Here is a 19,471-nt window from a genome sequence, read left to right as displayed (position 1 = left end):
AGAGAGCGAGAGAGAAAGGTCTAGTGTGGTAATAAAAATGTTGACGTATCAAATAATACTTAAGCTGATTTCTAATATAAATAAAAATAAAATGATAAAAATGTCACTTACATGTAAGTGCTTGTTCTGTTTTGCGACAATTAAGACACGTTCGTATAATTTTTTAATAATATCTATATACATGTATTTCAAATTTTAAATATTTTTTTTTAAATCAATCATTAACTCAAAAAGACATTGCCCTGTTGAAACATCATCTAACATGGACATATCTAAAGGACGCAAGTGTCATTAATTTACGAAATACATGCATTAGTGTTAACATTTGAGAAAAAGTTTGCATCGCGGAAGTTTTACATTCGCTTGTATCAAATTGAGTTTATCAAGAAAATGTACGTATTGTATTTCTTTTTGTAAGATAATGCTATCCTAACATTAACTAGTGCTAATTGTAACGGGGACCGTTGCAGATGTTCCCCAAACCCTCCCCAACTCTCTTTTTTGTGCCATATTCCCTGTAAGATTCGATCATTAAATAAGACAAACTCTATGCATTTGAGACTTTAACAACGTTTACACAGAAGTGTACCAAGTTCATTCAAATTTTATTATTGCAAGCATGCACATGTGAATGCATGTGCGTAATGACCATATCATTTTGTCTTCACAATCTATATATTTTAATATACTTAAATATTAAAGTATTTAATCCAAAAGTATTAAAAAATACGCTCATTCAAGTGTATTTCTGATTTTACTTATTTCACGTGCACGCACGTGCATACATGAGCATGGTGGCCATACCTTCTTCTAGAAGTCCATTACATCTATGTTCTATATCCCACCCCGTTTGGTTGAAAACCAAGGGAGTTATAGCTGTTTAAAGTTTCAGAATCAGATTGCAGCGCACGTACAGGCACGTGTATGCATGTGCATGGTGACATACCTTATTGTAGACGTCCATTACATCTATCTATGTTCCAAATCCCATCCTGTTTGGTTGAAAAGCAAGGGAATTATAGCTATCTAAAGTTTAAGCCAATCAGATTGCAGCGCACGTGCATGCACGTGTTTTCATGATAATTGCTGTATATCATGTTGTAGGATATCCTAATGCATGGCTATCTTCAAAATTTCAAAGGATTTTGTCAAAAAATAAGAAAGATATTGAGACTTTTGTTTCAGCCAATCAGAGCGAAGCGCACGTGCATGCGCGTGAGATCTTGCTATTTTGACAATGTCATATTGTCTATGCTACTAATATATCCTTATATTATGAGTTTCAAAGCATTTCATCTAAAATGTAAAAAGTTACGCGTATATCAATTAAATCGGTCATTTCACGTGTTGCACGTGCACGCTCTTGCAAGCACGTGCGCGCAAAATGACGTTTGTTCTGCAAATCTACATAACATGCCTACTGACCCTAAAAAGGTTTTACCTTAGTCGGATGTGTAGTTTACAAGATCACTCGCGTACAAAATTTTCCCAGGAAGAAAAATAATAAGAATAATAATAATAAGAAACAGAGTAAAAACAATATGTTCCCCAACTTCGTTTGGGGAACATAATAATGCAATCTTTTATGACATGGATTTTCAAAATAAGAATCTGACATCAAGTTACAAGGATTATCGTTGTTTTATCAAAACCTAACAACTCAAAGTTCACATAGGCATATTGGACTCAACGACCCATAAAATTAAAGATGTCAGACTGTTTTGTTGTTGTTGTTGTTGTTGTTCAACTTCCATTGATATAACAGCACTAGATGAAATCCCGAGTGAAACAGAATTTATATATAGTTACCGTTTCCAACAGAAAATAACACAATGTTATGGATAGTATACTTAAGATATTCTTATTTCCGTGAAGGATGAAAGCAGCGAATATACACAATTTATAAATAAATTGATATTTTGGTAGGGGTGGGAGTGAGGAGGGATTAAAATTCACAGGTACTAGGGTCTTGGTTTATAATCATATACTAGTTTGTACCTTATCGATATGTAAAAATTGTAATTTCCTTTTTTTTTTTTACATATCAATAAGGTACATTCATGTCATACTCATACACCATCCAATCGTCAGGCGCCTGTGGTATTTTTTTTTTACAATATTTTTATAACACATAAGAAAAATGTTTATACGAAATCAACGCATCAACTTGCAAGATCTTGATAATAACAATGTTTATTATTGTAGCTTATCCATTTAGTCTTTATGAAGGCTTCACATATGGGTCTGTCATTTGTATGTATGTGCCTTGGGCTGTGTCTGCACAGGGACTTAAGTAATGATCATCGTCGTCTCCAACAGGTTTTTCTGCCTTTGCGTCTTCATGTTCCATCATTTCGGCGATGGTGTTGTATTCCCCTGAGCTCGGTCTGTCCATTTGATATTCTCCGTTCATAAACGTAGAATAGTGATTTCTCTCGGACATGACCGAGCTTTCGTACTGAAGCCTGGTAAAATAAAGAAGAAATTATTTTGCTTGTTTTGTGTTATGTTGCTTTGTACTTGGGCGGGGGGGGGGGGGGGATCAGATATGCATTGGCAATTTTTTTTATGGCTTACCCTGTGGGTTTTGTTTTTTTACGAAGATGAATAATTCGACACGAAACAATGAAAACTACCAAAGCCACCAAGACTCCAAACCCTATTCCAATGTAAACATACAAAAAACTGCCGATCTCTGAATCAGGTCTGTGTGTCGATACATTTGTCAATGCTGCAATAGGAAGTTTATAAAATAGCGTTTAATAATTATATACATGTAAATGTACATGCATTAAAAGAAGTTCTCAAGCTATTACCTTAAAAGTAGAGTGCAAAAATCTCCCAGTTTAAACATAATTTTATATACCTGTACCATGCATTTGATACGTGAAAATATTTAGAATTAACAAAAATAATTTTGAGAGCATGTTAAACATTAAGTTGATTTTATTTTATTTATTCAACAATTTTGACTTAAATAAAAGATTAAATCTTTGAAAATCTTTGAATCGTACGGAGACATAAATTGCTAGAATCTTTGTTCCAATCTCCACTGGAATTACAGGTGATATAGTCCGGAGTAACGCGGTCGTAGTTAGTTTCGCAGGAGAAATCACATGTTTCAGCAACTTTTCTACTACAATTAAGAGCTAATCTGGCATGATGAATGGAAGACGGACATAAAATTTCTGTAGAAAAAATTGAAAGGGCATGATACATGTATCACATACAGTGTATAAGTCTAGTTTTGAAAAAAAAACTATTTGAATTACCGTATATACTCGCCTATAAGTCGGTTTTTGGGAGTTTATCTCTGGTCCAAAACTCTTTGTTCGACTTATAGGTGAGCTATAAAAAAAACGGTTTTATATGAGGTCAGACCTTCTGATATATAAGCTTTTTAATACAGCTGACTTATAGGCGGCCGACTTATAGGTTAGTATAAACGGTACTATTTAAATTACTGGATAATTATATGTTCTTAAGTCTTCTAAACTTAAAAAAAATAAACTTTTTTCATGAATATTGTTTTGGTATTTAAAATAACTACAGAATTATATTTTTTAAAAATACGATGTTAAAGTAACTTTTAAGCCAAAGCATATATTCTGCTTAACCTTGAAATATAAATGCGTAGTAAGTGTTGTTGTTGTTGCTTTTAGAAAACTAAACAATGAATTATCTAAATCTTTACTATTTAAATTACTGGATAATTATATGTTCTTTAGTCCTCTAAACTTCAAATAAAAAACTTTTTTCATGAATTTTGTTTTTGGTTTTTTAAATTACTACAGAACCTTTATACCAAAGCATATATTCTGCTTAACCTTGAAATTTATATGAGTAGTTATAGAAAGTTTGCGTTTTGCTTTTAGATAACTACCGGTAAACAATTGTATAAAACTCAAATGACAAAAACAAATGAGCTCCTTTGATGTATATTGTGTTATCATTTTAAGTAGGTTTCCTATTCAACCCCTCTTCATGTTTACCTGGACACACACGATCAGTATCTTGGCTCCACTGACCCGAGGAATTACAACTGAGGGTCTTGTTAGCCATCAATTTATAACCCGACTTGCACTCAAACTGACATGTTTGACCAGGATATGGAAAACACTCCAGGAAATCCATATTTCCAAGAGTTGTTCTACAACTTGGCACTAAAAGAAATTAAAAGTTTCATAAAATTTATTGAAATGAAAACACCAAAGAGTATGGAAGTAAAAAAAAAGTAATGAATAGAAAAGCACACAGAATAAAAGAAAGTCAAATAAGTCGGATGACAATTTAAAACTTTCATGAGTTGCTTGAGGTATTTGATACAGAAACGCAGTTTTTAAACATTATTCTAAGACGTTTTGGGATATCATACCTCCCGTGCACACAGCATTATTTGGTTCCAAACTCACGTTGTCTTCACAAGCGCACGCTCTTCCGCCAGGTACTGGTAAGCAGAAGGTACTACACATACCATTCTTTATGGAACAGTTTGTGTTTACTAGGTGATAATATTTACTCTTTAAATCTTTTATACTTATTAGACAAAAAAGACTAGTATATCTTACAAGTATTATATCAAAAAGGTTACTTTGGATAATAGTTGAAAATGAAATATTTTTTTAATTTCTTAAGTTTTGTGTTGTATATTTTTGCCATAAAACACTGTAAAATGAGAACACAATTTCTTATAGTACATGTAAGTAAAATGTGTTATTCACATGCATGCAAGTATTAATTACCTTCAATTATTTCGTTTGTATAGATAGCAATACTGTCTAGACGTCCAAGCTCAGGGTGATTCTCCGTAAAGGGATCTTCTGCTCCTGTGGTTTTATCAATTCTTGTTATACGCCTAAATTAATTTTAAAAAATATTTTAAGAAATCGACTTGGAACAATTGTATATGTTAATTATAAGATATTTGCAAATCAATTTAACAAAGCAAGTATAATTTGCTTGTTCGTTCAAATGTGTTTCTCTTTTCGAGGATAATAATTATGTTCATAAATGATATATTTTTATTTTAATTATCGCTAACATTTCTTTCCTCTGTTTTTAAATTATTACTCTTTGGCAATATACTAGTAATGATGTTTTGACCATTGGGTTCAATCTGTGCAGATTTTATCGTATTTAAAATAAGGCGATCAATTTTCTACAACTGATACTTACTCTTATGAACGTCCGTTTCTTAAACATTCAGAGACAACATGCCTCTAATGACACTATTTTTTAAGCAAATAAACAATTTAAATCATGATAAATTGTAAAAACAAACATATTCGAAAGAAGACAATAGTTTCCCTACGGTACTTAATCCAGTATATAAGAATATTATTAAAAGTTTAACTAGAGTACAAGCTTTATAAATCTATGGAAAATCATAATTTACTTTTAAAAAGGAAACCCATTTTTTATGTTTCTACTTTTAAAAAAAATAATTCTGAAAGGAAGCCAATAATAAAGCAAAGCCAAGTAAACACATGATACATTGTATGTAAGCTAATCCTTTGAGACTGTTATGTGTCTTACTGTCTATTCCAGGCGGTATAGTATAGAAACTGTCCACTTAACACGATGTCAGCAAGCTGTCCATCCTTGGCGGTTGCCAAAACGCGTTGATTTCTTCCATCGAGATCGGCGTATTCTATTGTGTTCCTCTGTCTATCAGTCCAGTATAGTCGATCAGCTAAACAGAATTGCATGACACTTGTAATATAGAGCAGAGTGTGTGGGTAACTATGTTAATTATAATGTTATTAGAAATATTTTGAAGCAAATATGAAACTTAAGAAATCAAAAACAAACTTTCAAAATCCAAAGCTAAACCATTTGGCGATCCACCATCGATTGTTACTATGTATTCTTTAGATGTACCATCCATAGACGCCCTTCCTATTCTGGGAAATATTCCAGTCTCTGTCCAAAACAGTATTCTAAATGCAAAAGGCATTTGTAAATAGTTAATATGAATATTGAGTTCAAGAATATGTACCAAAACGGGTTTAATCTGAATAAACCCGATAATACATGCATGACTGATATTAATAACAAATGCATACCCTTTTGCTGAATGCAATACAATTGCTTTTGGATTTTGCAAGTCATGTATCAAAATTTTGTGAACCAGTTGTGTTCTGTGTAACACTCCAACATAACTGCTATTTGGCTGAGAAGAAATGGCCGTGAAGTAAATGTTTCCAGTTGACTGATCAACAGCTATACGCTCAGCATTAGTAAAACCTTGATAAAACATGCATATAATCATTAGACACATTGATCGATATGTTAAGAGGTTTACTTGTACCTACATATGTATAAAAAAGACCCTTTATTAAAGATTCATATAACAAAGTATTTTCATTTTGTTACACAACCATTTTATATATATATTGACTTTCTCTCTCTGTCTCACTTTTCATAAAACATTATCAAATTTGATATCCTACAATAAAAACTTTTAAAGAATATTCACCGTTTTATATCAATTTTGGAGTTTGTCCAAAAAAAAACCCAACAAAACATGAAGCCATTTACATAAATCGTGGAATCGGCAGGAAAAATATAACATATAGACTAATACAGGTACCTGTAAGAGTTGTCAAGGTTGCCTGCTTTCCTTGAAGTGTAAATACTTGTACTGTTCTCGATTCTGAATTGAAATAAATGATCTCCTTTGTCGTTTTATCTAAAGTAATTCCTGAGGTGCGTTGAACATTGATTGGTAGTTTAACAATTTCTCCTGTATTCAAATTGATCTGTAGTATTCGTCCGTGGGTAAAATCAGATGCAATGATAAAATCTGAATTCAGAAAATCTACCAAATAAAGAAAAAATGCTTTCAATACCAAAAGTCTGCTACCTCTGTCTCATATTTGGGCATTTTTACTCACTGAAGATGATCAGGACCAATTTACAACTAAATTTTATCAAAAACATTATCACCTGCTTATATATAACATTTACCTCTGGCAAATTTATTAATAGCGAGAATTACATCTTATTTTTGTCTAACTTTTTCATACTAAATGATTGGTCTTTGTTTTTAATACTTAATTTGACTACGGATAATGGTGTCTATCTGATCTGTACATATGACTCTTATAGTGGGTGTGGGTCGATAGGGGATGTTTTCTCCTCCTAGGCATCAGACCCACCCCTGTCAATTTCTAGGGATCGTTTTCTAAGATTGATCGCTGTTCTTTATCATTGTGCTACTACTCTTAAATATAAATAAATACTCACTACTATCACATGACCTTTGATCTGCTTGGAGTTGTAAGCCAATGTCGCATTCACATTTACTTTTGTTTTCTGTAGGAATACAAATATCACCACATCTTCCATTGAGAATTTGACAAGTGCCTACAAAAAAAAATACAAAGATTAATCCTGTTGTTTGATCATTTAAAAAAAAACATTGGGTTGATTGTGAAGTTTTTATATCCTGCAGATAACATACATTGTAAGGGTGCATATTTTTCTCAATACAATTTTGAAACAGAATATTAATCTAAAACATCAACAATGGAGGAATAACTCGTTAACTTGTACCAATATTCATCAATATAAGTTCAATATCTCAATATTATACTTATCAGTTATTATATATTGTTCCCTTTAATACTATTAATGTTATACTACATTGTAAATTAGAAAGATGAAAGCAGATTACCTTTTAAGTCATCTTGCAGAATTGGATCAAATGCTTTAACCTGCACTGGGTTTGGAAATATATTGAAATAAACCTCTGATGCAGAAGATGTTTTGCTTGAAAAATGAATTTCCTCTCCACTAAGCCAGCCAATGAAATCCTAAAAATCATTTTAAATGAATGATTTAAAGTTGTTATTTTAATTCAAAATTTCCATAATATATAAATAATTTCCATCGCGTGCATTCAGCAACTCGTAAAAATTATTTACGTATTTCATCAGTTTTTGAGCTTCAAGATATTGAATGATGTAATTATTTAAAACATAAGAAATTACTTTGGCTTACAAAATTATTTTCCTTTCCATGAATTACTTGAAACGTGTGAAATTTAAAATCTTTACAATAAATAATTAAAACATTGGTATGGTATCCTTGACAGATAAAAGTATTTAAAAGCTAAACTTGTATAGGACCTTGTAAATAAAGAGATCTGTTGCACGGGAGGCTATGATATGACTTTTAATGTCTGAACCACTGGGTTGTGAACTTTTTACGAGTACACCACTCTCCAGCCAAAATATCCTGTAAACGATAGAAATGATCTTACATGTACATTACAAAAATTGTACATGAAGTAAAAAATAGAACAATTCAAACATCTTCAATTTAATTTATCTTCTAATTTCATAAAAGAATTATTTTGCTTCTGATCATGAACATATGTAATGGGTATGATATTCAATTATCAAAGCACATTTTCAAATCTGTGACCGTCAGATAAATGCATATCATTGTCATCAGCAATTGTACAATTCCACGCATTCAACTTTAGTTTATTACAAAATATGAATTAAATATTATGATATTATGTATGTGTCTTAAATAATGCATATCTTGAAATCCAACCAAAAATCACAAATGAAAGCTTGAGGATACATGCAATTTCAGTCAATACCTTTGACTTGTAATGTCATATTTAAGGAACATTGGATCATCTAAGTCAGATATAATGGTTTTTGGAGGATTTCTGTCCCAGCTTCCTCGTATTATAGAGGATGTCGAAGATGAGATCCAGAATATTGCTCTGTAGAAATAATCATGAATACTTTGAAAAAAAAAAGAAGTAGCAAGACTATTTCTTTTCGGAGATAAACTTTTAGAACAGAAAAACTGTGACCTGTAGATCACAAAAATTTGGACATTGTGTTTATGTCACTATTCACACAAGATAATTGTTTTTTACATTTGAGCTTATAATTAAAAAAGAAAATAACATTTTTTTTATTAAGGAAAAGAAATAAAAACTGATCCATAAAAATATATGCATATTCAGCTTTGATTCAATCATATATTTATTTCGCAAAACAAAGTTTCTTCATCAAGTATAGAATTCGAAACGGTAGAAATGTACAACTTAATTAATTAATATTAATGAATAGTAATAAACCCATTCATTGCGTCAACTGTGAGTGATATGGGTTGCTGAAGATTGGCGTAAACTGTTGAGACACTTCCGGTTTTCAGATTATAAGTCCTTATTGAAGACTGGTTAGGTTCAATCCAACAAAGCAGATTAGAAATCCAATCATAGTTTAGATCTAAAATAAATGTTTGTATCAATAGAGTAACTTAACATTTCCAGTCTATCGATAGATAAAGAAATGAAAATGTCACGTTATCTTTTATATACTCAGCAACCATATTTTGTGATCAACAGAACAATAAACAAATATATTTCGAACAAAATTCAGGAATAAGTTTTATATTTTTCTTCTTTACTTAAATCAGTTTCTTTGTTCCTTTTACGACATGCATGTTAACACAATCTTCTTGAATTAACATATGATCTTTTCTTAAATTTACTTAAATTGAAAACTCCATCTCCATTTTTATTTTACTATAAATGAAAACTCCATTAAATATTTAAGCATACCTGCTACAGGATTTGTAGAAAGAATATTAGAATAACGGTTCGTGAAAATGTCAAGTTTGTATATTTCATTCCTTTTTGCGTCAGCAAAGTATATTTCTCTTGAATAAGCGTTAATGGCAAACGTCGTCATTATTGCAGTAGGAATTTGAAAATAAGGAACCCTCTCTGCCTGTCCGTTTAATGATCTTGTATCCAGCATATAAAACATAGTTGCATTATTTACAATAATTCCTTTGTCATAAAACCAGGATCTCTCTGAAAATAAAAGGCAAAAGTAAAAAAAAAATAATATTTTTGATACATCTGTTCACATTATACATGTATCAATTGAAGAAAGTAAATTTATTTGTTGAAATGTTTGGTGGGGGAAAGAGCAATCGTGACTGTAAATGAAATATATGTATTTATAATTGGACGTTACTTACCATTGCAAGAGGAGCTATCATCGCCAAGTATATATCCTTCAGCACAGAGACATTTTGGACCTGGTGGAGTGTTGACACAGATGTGCTGGCAATACTGACCAGAGCATGGATCTAAGGAAGGAATGGATGATCATGAAATTCATTACTGATTAAGTGCTATTACTACTCACTATTTATACCCGCACTTTCTAAAGAAAGTTCGGGTATATTGTTGTTACTCATGTCCGTCCGTCCGTCCGTCCGTCTGTCACACTTTTCTTCCCTGAACTCCTCTTACATTTTACACAGTAGCTTAATCATCTTTTGGGAGATGGTTGGTGGTGTCATGTAGATGTGCAGTAAGGTTTCGGAATTTTGATTTTGCCCCGGGGGTGAAATGGGGGTCGAAAAATGACGTTTTTTATGCAAAAAGTCCCGTCTTCCCTGAACTCCTTCTACATTTTACTCATCAGCCTAATCACCTTTTGGGGGATGATTGGTGGTGTCATGTAGATGTGCAGTAAGGTTTCGGAATTTTGATTTTGCCCCAGGGGATCAAATGGGGGTCGAAAAATGACGTTTTTTATGCAAAAAGTCCCGTCTTCTCTGAACTCCTTCTACATTTTACTCAGCAGCCTAATCACCTTTTGGGGGATGATTGGTGGTGTCATGTAGATGTGCAGTAAGGTTTCGGAATTTTGATTTTGCCCCGGGGGATCAAATGGGGGTCGAAAAATGACGTTTTTTATGCAAAAAGTCCTGTCTTCCCTGAACTCCTTCTACATTTTACTCAGCAGCCTAATCACCTTTTGGGGGATGATTGGTGGTGTCATGTAGATGTGCAGTAAGGTTTTGGAATTTTGATTTTGCCCCGGGGGGTGAAATGGGGGTCGAAAAATGACGTTTTTTATGCAAAAAGTCCTGTCTTCCCTGAACTCCTTCTACATTTTACTCAGCAGCCTAATCACCTTTTGGGGGATGATTGGTGGTGTCATGTAGATGTGCAGTAAGGTTTCGGAATTTTAATTTTGCCCCAGGGGATCAAATGGGGGTCGAAAAATGACGTTTTGTATGCAAAAACTCCCGTCTTCCTCGAACTCCTTCTACATTTTACTCAGCAGCCTAATCACCTTTTGGGGGATGATTGGTGGTGTCATGTAGATGTGCAGTAAGGTTTTGGAATTTTGATTTTGCCCCGGGGGGTGAAAAGGGGGTCGAAAAATGACGTTTTTTATGCAAAAACTCCCGTCTTCCCTGAACTCCTTCTACATTTTACTCATCAGCCTAATCACCTTTTGGGGGATGATTGGTGGTGTCATGTAGATGTGCAGTAAGGTTTTGGAATTTTGATTTTGCCCCGGGGGATCAAATGGGGGTCGAAAAATGACGTTTTTTATGCAAAAAGTCCTGTCTTCCCTGAACTCCTTCTACATTTTACTCAGCAGCCTAATCACCTTTTGGGGGATGATTGGTGGTGTCATGTAGATGTGCAGTAAGGTTTTGGAATTTTGATTTTGCCCCGGGGGATCAAATGGGGGTCGAAAAAAGATGATGTTTAAACAAAAATCACCTTCTTCCCTGAACTCCTTCTACATTTTACTCAGCAGCCTAATCACCTTTTGGGGGATGATTGGTGGTGTCATGTAGATGTGCAGTAAGGTTTTGGAATTTTGATTTTGCCCCGGGGGGTGAAAAGGGGGTCAAAAATGACGTTTTTTATGCAAAAACTCCCGTCTTCCCTGAACTCCTTCTACATTTTACTCATCAGCCTAATCATCTTTTGGGTGATGGTTGGTGGTGTCATGTAGATGTGCAGTAAGGTTTCGGAATTTTGATTTTGCCCCGGGGGATCAAATGGGGGTCGAAAATGACGTTTTTTAGGCAAAAAGTCCCGTCTTCCCTGAACTCCTTCTACATTTTACTCAGCAGCCTAATCACCTTTTGGGGGATGATTGGTGGTGTCATGTAGATGTGCAGTAAGGCTTTGGAATTTTGATTTTGCCCCGGGGGGTGAAATGGAGGTCGAAAAATGACGTTTTTTATGCAAAAAGTCCTGTCTTCCCTGAACTCCTTCTACATTTTACTCAGCAGCCTAATCACCTTTTGGGGGATGATTGGTGGTGTCATGTAGATGTGCAGTAAGGTTTTGGAATTTTGATTTTGCCCCGGGGGGTGAAATGGGGGTCGAAAAATGACGTTTTTTATGCAAAAACTCCCGTCTTCCCTGAACTCCTTCTACATTTTACTCAGCAGCCTAATCACCTTTTGGGGGATGATTGGTGGTGTCATGTAGATGTGCAGTAAGGTTTTGGAATTTTGATTTTGCCCCGGGGGTGAAATGGGGGTCGAAAAATGACGTTTTTTATGCAAAAACTCCCGTCTTCCCTGAACTCCTTCTACATTTTACTCAGCAGCCTAATCACCTTTTGGGGGATGATTGGTGGTGTCATGTAGATGTGCAGTAAGGTTTTGGAATTTTGATTTTGCCCCGGGGGGTTAAATGGGGGTCGAAAAATGACGTTTTTTATGCAAAAACTCCCGTCTTCCCTGAACTCCTTCTACATTTTACTCATCAGCCTAATCACCTTTTGGGGGATGATTGGTGGTGTCATGTAGATGTGCAGTAAGGTTCTGGAATTTTGATTTTGCCCCGGGGGGTCAAATGGGGGTCGAAAAATGACGTTTTTTAGGCAAAAAGTCCTGTCTTCCCTGAACTCTTTCTACATTTTACTCAGCAGCCTAATCACCTTTTTGGGGATGATTGGTGGTGTCATGTAGATGTGCAGTAAGGTTTTGGAATTTTGATTTTGCCCCGGGGGGTCAAATGGGGGTCGAAAAATGACGTTTTTTAGGCAAAAAGTCCCGTCTTCCCTGAACTCCAACTACATTTTACTCAGGAGCCTAATCACCTTTTGGGGGATGATTGGTGGTGTCATGTAGATGTGCAGTAAGGTTTCGGAATTTTGATTTTGCCCCAGGGGGTCAAATGGGGGTCAAAAAATGACGTTTTTTATGCAAAAAGCCCCATCTTCCCTGAATTTCTCCTACATTTTACACAGTAGCCTAATCATCTTTTGGGAGATGGTTGGTGGTGTCATGTAGATTTCATAATTTTGATTTTTCCCAGGGGGTCAAATGGGGGTGGAAAAATGACGTTTTTTGTGCAAAAAGTCCTGTCTTTCCTGAAGTCCTCCTTAATGTTACTCAGAAGCCTAATCATCTCTTAGGAGAGTTACCGGTAAATATTTTGAAAATTATGTAAAACATCAACGTCAAGGGGTAAAAAAGCACCGCATGCTGGGAAACACCTTGAATTCTTATGAGTAATTAATGTACCTGTCAAATGTGAGAGTCATATCTTATCTCAATCAAAAGTTATAAGCAAATGCAACATTTTTGAAAAGTAGGTTAGGCTTCAAGGTCAAGGTCACAGAGTAAAAGTCATGATTCATTTGGAAAGGTCTTACCACAGGTAAATATATACATGCATTATAATATGAATGCCCTAACTTTTCTCTTTCAAAATGATGAATTTATAACAATTTAATTTTTTTGCAAGTAGGTCAAAATTCTAGGTCATATGTAAAAAAAAAAACCATGCCATTCTCACAGGTAAATACTAGTACATAAGTTTAATATGAATGCCTTGTCTCTTCTCATTTAGTAGATATGACCATGATGACCTGTAAAGGTTAAATTTATTGAGACAGATGGACAGTCTGACATAACCCTGTACATATTTCTATATGAATTGGGTAAAATTGGCCCAGTGGTTTTAGAGAAGTTAAAAATGTAAAAAGTTTTCAGACAAACAGATTGACAACACGTCACGACAGACATTATATGATAAGGAAACCAGAAAAGCTCGAATGAGTGTTTTGAAAGGGTTACAATATGGTTGCAGTGTTTGAAAAGCTGTTTTTCATGCAGAGATATGCATGTTCAACATATTCATGTTTTATATTTTCTTTAGTAATTTGTTTGTTTGTTGTGAATACATATCTCTCTCTGGGAATTCTTCCCTCATATGGAGACACCACCAAATAATAATGAAGACAAGATGTGTTTGTGAAACACTGATGTCCCTGTATGGAAGCCCATGGCAAAGGTTGAAGTTTCTCAAATATATGTCAAACTCAAAGGTCAAGGTCAAAGGGTTCAAATTGTTGGTATCAGAAGAAAGTCTTGTCACAAGGAATGCACATTTGAAATAAGTAATTATCCCTAGTACTTCCTGTTCAGAAGTTAATTGCCAAGGTTAATTTTTTTAAGTGGTTCAAAATCTAGGGTCAAGGTGAAACATATTTATATCTGTTGACAGTTCACAATGAATACACATGTTAAGCATGAAAGCCCTAGCACCTACTGATCAAAATTTAGGCCAAGTTTAAAGTTTGGTAATTTAAATTTCTTGTAAAAATGTGTATCCTAGGTCAAGTGATCAGAAATAAAAAAAAAGGTACCCAAATAAAAGAAATAAACCAATAAAATGTGGAAGCCATTTGTATAGCCCATCCCACTTAAAACTTAAAGGCAAGGTTATAATTTCTGCAGACAAATAGACAGACATAATATAAACACAAGAAACAAAATATGTATAATTAGTCAAATGGAAAAAAATGAACTATTTAATTGGAATCACAAAATAGATTGTTATTTCAGGGACAGGGAGTGAGTAGGGAGATTGGAACCCCCCCCCCCCTGGAATTTGCTGTGTTATTTAAACAAGACTATATACTGAAGCAAATAAAAAATGACTTTGGACATCCCCCTCCTAACTTAGAAAACATTGACCCCACTATCATTGCATTATTTTGTTTATTTGTTTTCAGTTTTTTTTCTCCTGCTTGTCAGGAAATTCTGGGCTGGAATTTTTTGACTGAGATGTGAACCCCCCTCCCTACTCCCGAAAAAAAATTCTGGATCCGCACCAGTATTGGCAGTAACTGAATGTAACATCGACAACGGGAGATAACTTCACAATATGAAATTCGTCTAGTGTGGCATGCGATGATCTTTGACCCTTTTTGAACTTTAACCTAATCGTTTGGATTTATTTTATCCCCCACTATACTTAAACTTGTACTTACCGACCTCCATACGTCTTGTAAACTTCACGAAGTATAATCCAATTATAACACAAAATGAATAATTAATCCAATGCACACCAGACTACAGCATGTGCTAATGCTATTCCAGGTGTTGCTAAAACGCGGAACGGAAAGCGGAACAGTATGGAAAACGGAAATTTTTTTGTCAAACAAATAACATAGATTCAATATAAATCAGATAAAAGAGCAATATTCTTGTTTTAAAAGTCATTTCTAATAAAAATTAATTGTAAACTTTTATTTATTCATGAGTCATACACACCCTCCGTGAAAAAATGCTACTGAAAGAAATCCCCCCCAAACGCACACACGAAATAGGATTTACGTGTTTGGGCAAAGGACATATCCCCCCTTTTTTTGCTTGTCAAATTTGTTGTATGTTTGAAAACATTTTCTGACCCCCACCCCTTTTTTTAGTTTGTTTCCAATATCAATGTCTGAAAAAGACGAAAATAACTAGTTATGCCATTCAGAGTATGCACGCAGTGTCGAATTCGCGAGTCTTGAAAGGGAGTTAGCAATTTTGGGTCTGAGTAGGGCCCCACAGCCACATTAGATTTATTAAACCTTATGTACATTTTGGACACAAAGGGGGGGGGGGGCAGACCTATTACAACTTCTAAGACATTTCCGAGAGAGCGGGAAAACAAACTCATTATTACGGGGTCATTCATATACGCCTCCCCACCTCCCCCCCCCCCCCCCAAACATGCAAACATATGTGCTGCAAACAAACAAAATTTAACTTCAATGAATGCAAAGGTTCTGCAATCTGCATTTTATCTACAACAACTTTGTCTATCCCCCAGAAAGGACTATTTTTTAAATAAAATTTTAACAACCACTGTGTATACACATAAGAGATGTTTATTCGAGCTTGCTGTAAAGGTTTGCCCTAAACGTAATCTCAATAATTTTTTTGTACATTTTTTTTTCTCTTTCCATGGTTCATTTAGATATCAAATATTTGCCCCCCCCCCTCATACATGTAACCTTTTTAAGTACTACGGAAATGTTCGTTCAAGTTCACATTCTCACCCTTTTTGTGAATATAATAAATGTAGCAAGTTAGTGCTCAACAAATGTTGGGAGTTGGAACTTATCCCCATCAAATTCGATTCTATGTGACTACTATGTTAGCGACTTTTGCAAATAAGAGACTGAGCAGGACAAAATCAACTTGTTACCGGCCGCCAGGAGGCGGTCGGTTATACGATATGAAAGTTTTAAGTGGCCGTGCGTTTCTGCGGAGTTAGAACAATTTGAATAAAAAATATTTAACATTCATGTAACAGAATATTAAGAAAGATTTTTTAAATGTTAAACAAAAACGCACAATAATCATAAAATTAAAATTTTATAAATAATGGGTTAAATGTTTCATCCAATCCTGATTGACAAACTCCGACGTAACTGAAGTGCGGAGAAATAGCACACATGTTGGGCATAGTCTAAAGCAAGGGCCACGTTATATACATGTATAAACAAATTTACTTTCTCTACTTCAACAGGATTTGTTGTATATATAATTTAAAATGACGTGTAAATATAAATATACAATGTACTTTTAAGTTTTCAAAAATATGACTTAATCTTAGTTTATTATCAGACAGAATATTAGGAGATTTTTATCCAACAGACAAGGACATAGCGCGTTTTACAATATGCCAAGCCTTTTCCCGCCACATCTCACACCAAAACAAGATAGAGAAAAAATGTAGTGGCGGATCTAGAGGGAATTTGGGGGTTTCAACATCCTCTGAGCGAGCGAGGAGCCCCACATATTTGTTTTGTTTTATTTAAAGTTAAACTATTTCTATATTTAGATAAGTTTAAACGTTAGTTTTGATGGTTAAGTGTTAAAACTACTTAAACATCAAACTTCCCGTCGAGTTCGTTTGTACAAATGAAACTGAGTGCGGGGACGCAGAGAACTATGAGTAAGTTGCTTTTAAAATACATTGTACATGTAGCAATGTACAGGTATTATGTACTGAAGAAAACCCTGGAATGTTGCATTCAAAGTTTAATGTCATAGGGATATATATTAACAGATAAATATAAGAATTTAGTTTCTAATTGTATTATGAAAGAATTAATTAATTAATTGGTTTGCGGCCGATTTTTGACGCTTGCGTCAATATGTTTCTTGTATTTAATAGTGGGAGGAGTTGAATGTGTACAATATATATAGTTTATGATAAAATTTGTGTATTTGAAGTGATTTAATCCAAAATAATATATTCCGTTTTCCGTTACGTTCCGTTCCGCTTTCTGTTCCGTTTTCCGTTCCGCCTTTTAGCAACACCCCTTGCTATTCCATTCGGCAAACCTTCGTGCCGTCGATTCCGTCACCTTATCAGATGAAGTTGGAATCGGCCGAGGTGTGCCGAATGGAGTTTAATCTAAAAATATGATAATCGGTGATGCAACCTGATGTGATGTAGAAATTTACATGTTAACAATCATAGTACAAGAACAAATTTTAAATTAATTCATAACAAACGATGTTTTAACAAAACTGTTCCATCTAGCCAAAAGTATGTGCAGTGTGATTGTGGTGTCGAGGGGGGATTAGTAAATTTAAAAAGGTCCTATTATGAGCAAAACATTTATCAATATCTAATTTACATCATTAATAGAATTCAAACTGGTATATAATGAATTAGGCATGTTGAATAAATATATAGAGGTTCTGAGTTATAGGTCACAGGGAGAATTTCATACTCAATTTGATGAATACATGTAAATTATATAGAATTATTTTGACTTTTTCCTTGGAAAGCCGCCCAATATGTAGGAGCGTGTATTTAGAGGCAAACACCTTAGTGCGGGTATTACTGTCTCATGACAGCATCTAGTTTAATATTAGCATTCAGATTTCATTAAAATCTCTCACAAGTGTATAAAAATGAAAATATGGTAATTTTTGTTATTTGGAAATGATTTTATAATTTGTGACGTGTAGGAACGGTCATTTAAAACAATTCTTTTTTACTTGATGAGTGGCATGATTAAATCAAACTACCCTGGGAAACGTAAAAACTAATTATTATGCATGTATTAAAATAAAAAAGAAAATCAAAAATTATAAACTAAAAAATGAAATTTCCATACTCCAGTAAATTGTGTTGGTTTTAACGTCATAAACAGCTAAGACAAATGGATCACCGATTTGTAATGTCACTTCGTACTGAATTTTTCCAATTGACGTCAATTCCAACAAGCTTTCTTCTACGAAGGCTTACACCGTGAATCACACCCCGTCAATGAATAAGATTAATCTTATGATTGTATAATACGCTTCCATACTCCGGTTTTCGATGTAAATCGGGAAATAATTTTGTTACAGCATCAATGCTGATTTCGGTGCTTCCTATGCTTGCTGATTTTGATGCTTCCTTTGCTTGCTGATTTTGATGCTAGTTATCCTTATCCTGATCCTGGTTTGATCCATCCTGATGCTGGTTTGAAATGGTAATGCAGAATGTACCACGTAAAATCCTGCCGGAAGTGGATAATTCAAAAACAGCATCGCTATTTTAAGCCATTAAAAATAATTTTTGGGGGAATTTTTACTTGTAATTTGTATTAAATGACTTTCCTTTATCTGTTTTCACTTTTGTCAATGCTAGTTCTATCCTTTGCTTGCTGATTCTGATCCAAGTAATGCTGTTTTTTTAAATGCTGATGCTGATGCTAGTTTATCCTGATCCTACTTATGCTGATCCTGATGCTGGTTTATGTAACAAAATTAGTTCCCTCACTGTATTTAGCACAAGAACTACCAAAAATGAAGCAGTAGGTGAATCTACTGTTCATTATTTATAAAGATTAAACTGAAGATTAAAATTTAAAGTAAAACTCTATTTAAATACACATATTTGTAACGAAAAAGGACTACCTCAAAATATTGTATTCCTGTGAGTGGTACATCAACCATTCGTCTCGGGACCGTTCTGTTGGACCCGTCATAGTTACAAACCTCCACTGTTTCTCGATCAAGATCAGCCCAATACAGCAGATCGTTTTCAGTATCCGTGGAAAGGGACATTATTCTTAACAAGCTTCTGTATACAATAACAGATCTTTTCTCTCCATCTAAGGAAGCTTTTTCTATTCAACACTCGGTGAGTTCTGGAAAAGAATAGCAATCTACAATACAGGGTGTGTATAGGTAAAGATGAACAAAAATAAAAAGAAATTTTGTTAGATAACTAAGTCAACTCTAAAAGAAATCTGAATTCACAACATTTGATGACCCTGAGCAAATCTAAAAATATTGTTTTAAATCAAAAGGTTGTGCCGTAATAAATCTCACTCTTAAGGAGAAGCAGGCTAAATACTAAAATACAACTCGATCA

General features: G+C 34.2%; 1 protein-coding gene across 1 annotated transcript; it reads right to left on the bottom strand.

The window, feature by feature from the left end:
• Positions 1-2,066: 2,066 nt before the first annotated feature.
• Positions 2,067-10,123, bottom strand: LOC134269356 (low-density lipoprotein receptor-related protein 5-like). The gene is made up of 17 exons (XM_062751554.1): positions 10,018-10,123; positions 9,593-9,847; positions 9,107-9,257; positions 8,615-8,743; positions 8,133-8,241; positions 7,679-7,817; positions 7,249-7,368; positions 6,593-6,820; positions 6,066-6,246; positions 5,812-5,939; positions 5,536-5,692; positions 4,743-4,855; positions 4,376-4,501; positions 3,993-4,163; positions 3,015-3,188; positions 2,578-2,731; positions 2,067-2,465 (listed from the first exon to the last, which is right to left on the bottom strand). Exons 2-17 carry the CDS (start codon positions 9,798-9,800, stop codon positions 2,222-2,224), a joined length of 2,532 nt encoding a protein of 843 aa, XP_062607538.1. The 5' UTR covers positions 9,801-9,847; positions 10,018-10,123; the 3' UTR covers positions 2,067-2,221.
• Positions 10,124-19,471: the final 9,348 nt, after the last annotated feature.

Source organism: Saccostrea cucullata, unplaced genomic scaffold, assembly GCF_032062105.1.
Source record: "Saccostrea cucullata isolate Sc308-1 unplaced genomic scaffold, CSIRO_AGI_Scuc_v1 ctg8570, whole genome shotgun sequence".
Lineage (NCBI taxonomy): Eukaryota > Metazoa > Mollusca > Bivalvia > Ostreida > Ostreidae > Saccostrea > Saccostrea cuccullata.
The sequence above is the reverse complement of the archived record's forward strand: the minus strand, read 5'-3'. Positions and strand labels throughout refer to the sequence as shown.